General features: G+C 32.2%; 1 protein-coding gene across 3 annotated transcripts in view; it reads left to right on the top strand.

Moving 5' to 3' along the window:
* The first annotated feature begins 7,532 nt into the window (after positions 1–7,532).
* The window catches only part of LOC101235941 (Fanconi anemia group I protein), a 152,188-nt gene continuing 149,846 nt past the window's right edge, over positions 7,533–9,874 (top strand). For 2 of the 3 annotated variants that reach the window (XM_065792686.1, XM_065792685.1), the window contains exon 1: positions 7,533–7,646. In XM_065792686.1, coding sequence (XP_065648758.1) covers positions 7,551–7,646 — 96 coding nt within the window. In that variant the 5' untranslated portion in view covers positions 7,533–7,550. The remainder of the gene's footprint in view (positions 7,647–9,874) is intronic. The other variant, XM_065792687.1, reaches the window with a different exon arrangement.

Genomic DNA, 9,874 nt, shown 5'->3' with positions numbered 1-9,874 from the left:
AATTGGCTGATGACAGCATACAGTTCTCGAGGACCCTAACATACTGGTGTTGATTCATGGTATCCTCACACCTGTACAACTGACCAACCCCTGCCCAGAACATGCAACCCCAAACCATTATGGAACCTCCCCCGTGCTTAACTGTTGGAACAATGCACTGTGGGATGAACTTTTCCCCGGCTTTCCTTCTTACATAAGCCCTTTTAGCCCCACAAAACATCTGGAATGAGCTTTCATCGCTCCACAACACCCTTTTCCACTCCTCAACACCCCAGTCCTTATGTCGTCGCGCAAAATCCAATCGAGCCTTCTTGTGGGCAACAGTCAAAAGAGGTTTCTTGGCCGCTACACAACCTTGTAGACCGGCCTTCAGGAGTCTCCTTCTGACTGTGCTTGTAGATATGTCCACTGCCGACTGTTTCCTGATGTCCGATGATGTCATTCGACGATTTTTCATACTCATACGAACTAACATCCGATCCTCTCTGACCGTGGTCTTCTTTGGCCGGCCGTCCCTGGGAAGATCGCGTACGGAGTTGGTTGCGGCATGCTTCCTCGCAATTCCAAATACAGTCAGGTAGTGGATTTTCATTATTTGTGCCACCTTCCGATACGAATATCCCTCCTTAACCTTCGCCAACACCTCACATCTCTGTTCCACCGTCAGCTTTCTATACGGAGTCATGTCTGAAAAATGTAAACAAAATTTTTAAATAATATAAAATAATAAAAAGAAGTAATAAATATTAAAAGTGCAATAGTATAAATACAAAATACATAATAAATCATGTTATTACAATTGTTATTTCTACAGAATATGACAATTTTAAACATGATATTAAAAAACAATTTTATGGGCTAAAAAAACCAAAATCTCATGCTTTCCACATAAATCCATAAGTAAAATACTATAAAACTGCATAAAATGTCATTAAATTAAAATTACTAAACTAAACAATAGTTTAGAAATAAATTTTAACATACCTGCTAAATCGCCAAAAATTGAAAATTCGCCGATCGCCACGAGAAAACCCGATAAAAATGGATAAATATTAATAAAATAACACAAAATGTGTTTAAAAATAAAGTCAGCTGCTGAAGCAACCATTTAAATAAATAGTTATGAAGTATTCGCCAGATGGCAGGACCCTATGGCGTTTTAAATGCACTGTAAGCTTGTTTTCGACGCTGTTACAATGACTTTTGCACAGCACAGTATATATATATATATATATATAATATATATATATATATATATATATATATATATATATATATATATATATATATATATATATATATATATATATATATATATATATATATATATATAGGAGAGAGGGGGCACGTTGATACACTTTTTACATTTTCTGACATTAAAAGCTAAATATTATATTTAGAGTGGAAATAATAACTTGTATATGTTACACTAAGTACTTGCATATTTTAGTACCACACTTTTATTGATTAGAATACAACTGAAATAAATACAGCACAAAAAGTAAGGTAAAGATTTGTGTATCAACCTGCCCCATGCTGGGGCAAGTTGATACATTTAATAAGACTTGAAAATGAAGCTTTAAAAAACTAATTAAGTAATCAAACACAAAAGATTAAGTAAACAAATACAAAAGATTAAGTAAACAAACTAAAAAATGATTATTATTTTTTAATCACTCTAAACAATTTTCACAAATAAAAGCAGGAGTATCATCTGTACATTCTTTATGGGCCCACAATTTACAGTCTACACACTGAACCCAAGTTTCCCTTGATCTACTATTTGTATAGGGCTCGCCACACATAAGACAGAAAGTATCATTAATGCTTTTATTTGAATTCGAAAATGAAGTCCTTACAAATTTATTTTTTGATATGGCTGCAACCGATATAGACTTTGGATCTCCTTTTTTCTTTTTATTTTGTTCTGCCAGGTCAATAGCCAGTTTTTCTGGTGTATCGGTCAAAATACGTGTTTTGCCCTGTTTTCTCCCGCGTTTACTCTGGCTGCGTGGTCAGGCTTTAGGAAGTGGCCGTACCACATAGGGCGAGGCTATAGCTTTACTATTGGCATAAAAAATAGTTACGGCAGATGTGGAAGCTACTGGACTTTCCTTACATATCGCTAACGAATCTGAAAAAGCTGTCGACGGTTGAAATTCAAATGAACTAAGTTCATAGTGACGTCTACTTGAAGATGACCATTGTTTTCAGCAGTAGCAATTTCCTCCACGTTCAAAGCAGAATCGACACCTCTAGAAACTGCAGGATCTAGCCTATCACTAACAGACGAGGACAGAAACAGGACAGCGTCAATCCGAAAACGATTGAAAGGAAAAATCTCTGTAAATTCGAAGCCTGACAGTATGTTAGCAGGTGACGTGGAAAGCTTGTTATGCATTACATCATATAGCGGGAATGAAAAGAGGCTGCATTGGCCGCCCATGACGATTTTTTAACAATGCAACGCACTGCACATTATAATGTCTGTTTAGTGAAAAAAACACTAAACGATCTAAAGGCTGCAGTCTGTGCGAACAATGAGGAGGGAACGAAAGCATATGAATACCATTTTCTTTGGCATATTGAATAGATTCAAGAGATACATGAGATTCATGATTGTCCAACAGCAGCGGGACAGATTGTTCAACTGTTGGTTTACAATGCGGCTGTGGCGCAGTGGTTAGAACGCTTGCTTTATAAGCAAGAGATCCAGGTTCGAAACGAGCTCTGGACATATTTTCGCGTCATGGTAAGGAAGGAGGCGTGAACTTCCTGGTTAAATGCATTTCCGCGGTGCTCTGTGACAAGACCGTTAGGACTTCTTGGGGCACCTAAAATAAAAAAATAAAAAAAAAATAAAAAAAATAAAAATGTTTCACAAAATGTTTCAAAAATAGAAAAAAATTCTCCCTTGTCATCCAGCCAGAAATATGACATACTCAAACATAGCCGGGGGGACCTCCATCTACCATTCGTTCATAATACCTGACCCTAGAAAATATGAACATTGGAGGACATGAGTGTCCCAAAGCATTGACTCCACAGCACAAGGTTACTAATTTACCCCTATCTCTGCACTTGTTACAGCTCCCACTTGTTTGACGCCTTTTGGAGCTACTATTTTTGATGGTTTCTGAACTGTGGTTTGTCCAGTCTCATCCACATTCCAAATGTTGTGTGGTTCGAAATGGAAACAAGTGTACAGGCTCTCTAAATTGTTGTAAAATAAATCAACATTTGTCCTGTTAAAACTTGTCATTCTACTTGGTTTCTTTTGGCGAAAGACTAAAAAACATATTCGCTGCGACTAGCAGATAATTAACAAGTCTTGCTCTTTTGCAGCAGTAAATAATAGTTTGTGTTTGGAATAACTAGATGTGGAAACTCCTTCCTTGGCTTTTTTGCAGAAACGAAGGAGTGTCATTTTATCTAAGCCATGGCGACAGTTCTGAGACTTTGCTTTTTTAAAATGACTTCCTCAGCAGCAAGTTTAAGGACTTCCAATGAGGCCCCAAATGTAGTTTTTCTTTTATATGTTCGCACCATCTGAAATTATAAAAAATTAAAAATTTTTACTTTCTCTGGTAATTTAAATTTATATTTAATACCAATATCAATAATAATCACACTACGAACTTTTAAAGTGTTTACAAATATATGAAAACATTGATACTAGCGGTACGGCAACTTAAACTGAAATTTGGGCGCGTTTTTTTAGAAACGTGAAATATAAGAATGGAACAACTTAGTTGGATTGCAATCCAAAAGATTAGATTGCAAAAGTTTTAAATAGTGGTATTAATAAAAATTAGGCCGTAGGCTTAACAATGTTTTATTAAGCCTATTTACCTATAAATTACTATCTCTGCGAGAAAAAAAACATTAGTCTACACCAAACAATTTAATTGCATTAATGCAAATACATTAACAAAAATATTTTCGGCCATATTCAAATGCTTTACCAAAGGAGTAAGATGATACAGCGTATCAATTTTCCCCAAGTGGTCTGTATTAACGTGCCATTCTAGACCGCGTTGCATTAAATTCGAGTTAAATTTTAACAGAAGCAACGAACAAACAAATGACATATACAAAATCATTTAGCAATTTTTTCTTAAACTTATGGAAGGGTTGATGAGCTAAATGTACTTACCTTTGTTGTAAAATCTCTTACGAAACACGTTGTCAGTTTTTTTCGAAAGTTGCTCGATTTACAAAATGCTTCCTAGCTTGATCAATTTTGAAATGAACGGAAATCTTTTTACATGGGACGTTAGGGAACTAAAAAGTTATTTCCCGTACCAAATCTTATTCGCGCAATTAGTGTAATAGCTCTTTTATTAGCTTTGGATCAATTTCCCCGTATCAACTTGCCTCCCTCTCCCCTATATATATATATATATATATATATATATATATATATATATATATATATATATATATATATATATATATATATATATATATATATATATATATATATATATATATACATATATATATATATATACATATATATATATATATATATATATATATATATATATATATATATATATATATATATATATATATATATATATATATATATATATATATATATATTTGAAACATCTTCGCTACCAACAATGCTGCAGGCAGCCACTAATTAAAGTTGGAAGTTAACGAAAGAGAAAAGATGAAGATTGTAGAGCAAGATAACGATTGACGGACGACTTAAAAGATTGCAAATTATATGAATCAGGAAAGCAAGATAAAGGAAGCGAATTCCACAGAACTGATGTTCGAGGAAAGAAACTAGACAAATAAGCGTTTTTGGAGCACTTAGGAACAGTCACAGAAAAAGGATGACACTTAATTGAATGACGAGCAGCACGAGAATGAATTTTAGTAGATGGCACAAGAGACGCTAGCTCTTTAGAGCAGTGCCCATTATAGTATTTGTAGAAAAGAGAAAGAGAAGCAATATTACGACGATGTGATAATGGTTGGAGGTTGGCTGCAAGAGCAGGTCCAACTATGTTTATAATGCGTTTCTGCACCTTGTCTAAAAGAGAAAGGGCATCATTAGAAGATCCGACCCAGATATGGCAACAGTATTCCATACAAGGCTGGATATGAGATTTATAGAGATAGAGAATAGAATCCGAAGTAAAAAAGTGACGAGCTCGATAAAGAGATGCAACCTTAGCAGATGCTAATTTTGCAACGGATTTGATATATGGTTTCCAAGAAAGATTGGAAGTAAGAGTTAATCCTAGAAGGTAAAGAGTAGGTGACACATCGAGTACATCACCGTTCATAAATATAGGATGATCTAAATTATTGCGATAACGGTTGGCTGAAAAAAATTGAATTTTATCTGAATTAAAGTTCACTAGCCACTGTGAACCCCATGCTGTAGCAGAAGTGAGATCCTTCAGAGGGTGTTGGTTTCTTATCACGACAAGAATAAATGGTAGTATCATCAGCAAACAATGCCACCTTAGATGTGAGAATATCTGGAAGATCGTTAATGTAAATTAAAAAGAGTATAGGGCCAAGGATAGAACCTTGAGGAACCCCTAAAGTTACAGAATAAAAGAAGAGTGTTGTCCATTGAGGACAACTTTTATGCTACGATTGGAAAGGAAGGATTCAATGATCTTAAATATGTTACCGGATACACCATAAGAAGAAAGCTTATGGAGAAGACCACCATGCCAAACTTTATCAAAAGCTTTTGAAATGTCAAGAGCGATGGCCTTAACCTCTCCACCTTCATCTAATGCACGATAAAATCTGTCAGTTATTACTGTTAGCAAATCAGCTGTAGAACGAGAAGATCGAAACCCACATTGATGGTTAGAAAGTAAGTTATTAGATTCAAGATGAGAAATTAAGTGTTTTTTAATTAAAGATTTAAAAACCTTGCTTAAGATAGGAAGAAGACTTATGGGACGGTAGTTAGACGAATCAGATCGCTCTCCAGAATTTTTGAAGATGCCGCTTTCCAGCAGGCTGGAAAACAAGACTCTGATAAGCACTTGTTGAATAGTTTTGAGAGTATAGACGACAGCTCCGGAGAACACTTCTGCAAGACAATAACAGGTATGTTGTCCAGCCTACAAGCTGTGGAATAGTCTAGGCAGGAAATCACTTTAGATACAGATGCTGGAGTGATATGAGTGTCAAGCAATAAATCAACCTGTTTGTTGGCAATATCAGGTAGAACGCAACTAGTGTAATCAAGAGATGATATTGATGAAAAGTTTTTAGCAAACAGTTCGGCTTTGTCTTTAGGTGAGGTGACAAAATCTGAACCATACAAGAGAGGTGAAATTATAGAATTGCCCTTATTATTGATATTATTAAAGATTCTCCAGAAGTCACGAGACCTAATTTTTGAGAGGAGATACGAGATTTCATGACCGTATTTCATAGCGGGTTTTGCCGTTAGACAAAACCTTTTTACAATTGCTTCTAGCAGTAATAAACAGACGTCTGTTTTCTGGAGAATTGTTTTGCTGATAAATATGAAAGTAACGGTTTCGATTGGCAATTGCAGCAGCACAGTGTGAGGAAAACCATGGAGGAGAGTGAGGTTTGACCTGGAATCGTCGAGAGGGAATAAAAGATTCCATGCCAGCCTGAATCCACGAAGTTATGTAAGAAGCACATTTGTCGACAGGAAGACGAAAGACTTCTACCCAAGGGCCATCACGAAGAAAATCACGGAAAGAATCCCAGTCAGCTTTACTGTAGTTGTAAGAGGTTCGATAATAGGGGGATTCAGGTGATGAAGAAGAATGAGATATTAATTTTAGAGAGATCAAACTGTGATCAGAAGAACCTTAGGGTGAATGTGGAGAAGCTGAGCACTGACTAGGATCAGAAACAAGACATAAGTCGAGTAGAGAAGGTAGATGATTCGGGTTGTCAGGAAAGCGAATTGGAAAGTAGACTATTTGAGTTAGGGATTGATATATATATATATATATATATATATATATATATATATATATATATATATATATATATATATATATATATATATATATATATCTGATGTGCATAAATGTTTTATTGCGTTTTAAGGAGGTTTTTAATAAAGGTTTTATATTAATATAAAGGCCTAATAAAAAATAAATTAAAGGGTTTTTAAATGCAGCAAGAAGAAATTTCTATTTATAAACTTAAACTTTGCGACGACCGTTCAGAAATAGTTTAAAAGTAAATACTTAGGTCGAGTAAAGTTAGTGTTTATCTATTTTCGTCTGGTCGGGAAATCGCCAGTCCGTTAAAATTGCGCGAAAAGATAAAAAAATTTATTTTTAATAAACAGTTATGTTATTTTAAATTGGTGTCTGTTGTATTTATATTTTATAGTTCTGAAAAGTATATTTGTGTCACTGTTGTTTGCTAGTTTGAATAAATTTATGACATAAAAATTCTGTCATTCTTAACTAGTATTTTAAGTAAAATCAATTTTTATTTTAAATATTTCTGCATAATTTTTTATAATTTTATGAAGTAGTTCTTTGTTCTATTTTAGAGTATAGCTTAAAATGACTACATCAAGAGAGGCATTAGTTAATCTTTGTTCTGAAAATAAGCCTAAGATAGCTATATCTAAAATACTTAGTTCAATCAAATTTGAAAAGGTACACATTATTCTATATATTATTTTAATAGTTTCATATAGTTTAGAAATATAATTTATTTTATTGATTTTGAGTATGTATTTGTCTTAAAAAATATTTATTACATAGTAAACAATTTTAAATATAATAAATAAAAAATAAATTTAAGGTAAGCATCTTTTTTTGCATGTCAATATGGCGATGCTTAGTGGTTGGGATGTTCCATTCCTGAAAGTAATTTAGACTTTTTACATGCACTAAATTTTTAACACAAACTTTTGTTTTTCATTTCTTTTATCTAAATAAACTCTATTTTTTAAAAATTGTTTAAATTGGTAAATTACAAAAATTCTTGATTTATACATAGTCATCATCTGTAAATTAGTGACTATTAAGTAATCAAATCATTTGAATAATCCTATCCTAGTCTTGCAAATATGTTCTCTAAATCTTTCTTGAAATCTTTCTTCTCTAAACTATTTAATAAATGTTTAACTGAATTTTACATTCCTCTCTGCTCAAAAATGGCATTGTTGGTTCCTATCTTTAAAACCTCTCAAGATCGGTATGCCTTTTTTTAATTATTGTTAAATCACTATTTAAAAAAAAGTTTTTGTGTCTTTAACAGAAATTTAGAAAAGTTACTATTGTGTGTTAGAGGGATATGGTGTGGCTAAGGCCATTGCTCTTGGCATATTGTAAGCTTTTGATATATCTGGAATGTCAAGCAATTTTTATAGCCATGAATAAGCAGAAATTTTATTAGTAAAATATTCCTTTTTAAATATCCAAGGTGTCAAAAAAGCAAAATTAGTTTTATTTCCGAAATATAATTTGTTTAGCTTTTATTTGTAAAAAAGTTTTTATATATTTTTTTGAGTAAAATACTTTATAAAATATTAAATATTTTTGCTCAAAAAAATCTATTTTATCAAGGTTATTATAGTTATTTATTATATTATTATAAAGTTATTATTTTATAAAGTGTTTTAAGTTAATTTTTATCTGTTTTTTTTACTTTCCAAAAATTTTTTTTTTTGATACCTATGTTTTCAAAAAATTATATAAAGTATTTATTTTATTTATCCATTGTTTTTTGTTGTTGTTGTTTTTAAAAGTTATATTTTTAAAGTTGGAACAAAGTATTATTATGTTATCAATTTAAATATTTTTTGAATTGATAGTTAATAAATTTTGAATCCCTGCTACAACCTTTGCAGATTTTTTTTAATAAAAAGTTTTAAGCAATTTCTGACATAGTATTGACCAATAATAATATCCTCTTTTTCAACAAATATCCTAAATGAAGAATATCTGGTGTTTTGACAAAAATATGTAATATGTTTTTCTAACAAATCTGGCATGTCTTTATTGTTCTATTGTTTTCAGACATTTACATTTGCCAACTAGCATTAGCTGACTTCTGTCCAACTTGTCTCAAATAAAACTAGAACTCATCCTCTATAAAAATATCATGCAGTGTTTATAATTTTTTCTGAATAGGGATAAATGTATAAACAATTTTGACTCTTTTTGGTATATTTGTGGTTGTTACATGGTTCTTAGGAAAAGGATCACTACATTTGTCAAATAAGCATATTTGGCATATTTTAAAGTAAAACTTTAACAAAGTATGCATGCAATTTATTGAGAGTTTATGGCTATAGGCCAAACCAAAACTTTGAAAAGTTGGTATTTGGCATTCCTATGGTTTGGTAAGTGCAAAAAAAACCCTGGAGATCCCAACATTTAAAATGAGCTACTTTTTGACAGGAAGTAAATAGTATATCTACCTCTGCACATAAACTAAGACTTAAAGGAATTTGTAAAAACATTACCAACTACTAGTGTCTGTTTCAAGTATATTATCTTGCATTTTCCATTTTTTGGATGATCATTGATGATCAGCAAATTCAGCAGCATATCAAAGATGAATAGTTCATTAAGACTGTCAGACCTTAAAAAGAATGCATTCATATATGTTATCAAAAACTTTCTTGGAAATATATGTGCTAATAATTAATCAGAAATTGTTCAGAAACTGTAAGAGAGCTACAAAGTACTTGTTTGTAACATCCTCAAGTTGAACACTCAGGTTGAACAGAAAAAAAAGATGGATGTTTCTGCTTCAGCAACTTAGATATTTTATTAAAAAAATAATACTATTATTAATAGTGTTATATAAACATTAGATTCATGTCTTTTTTTCTTATTTCCTTGTATTTTGATATTTGCATTTTTTATATAAA

This window comes from Hydra vulgaris, chromosome 03 (assembly GCF_038396675.1).
Source record: "Hydra vulgaris chromosome 03, alternate assembly HydraT2T_AEP".
Lineage (NCBI taxonomy): Eukaryota > Metazoa > Cnidaria > Hydrozoa > Anthoathecata > Hydridae > Hydra > Hydra vulgaris.
The sequence above is the reverse complement of the archived record's forward strand: the minus strand, read 5'-3'. Positions and strand labels throughout refer to the sequence as shown.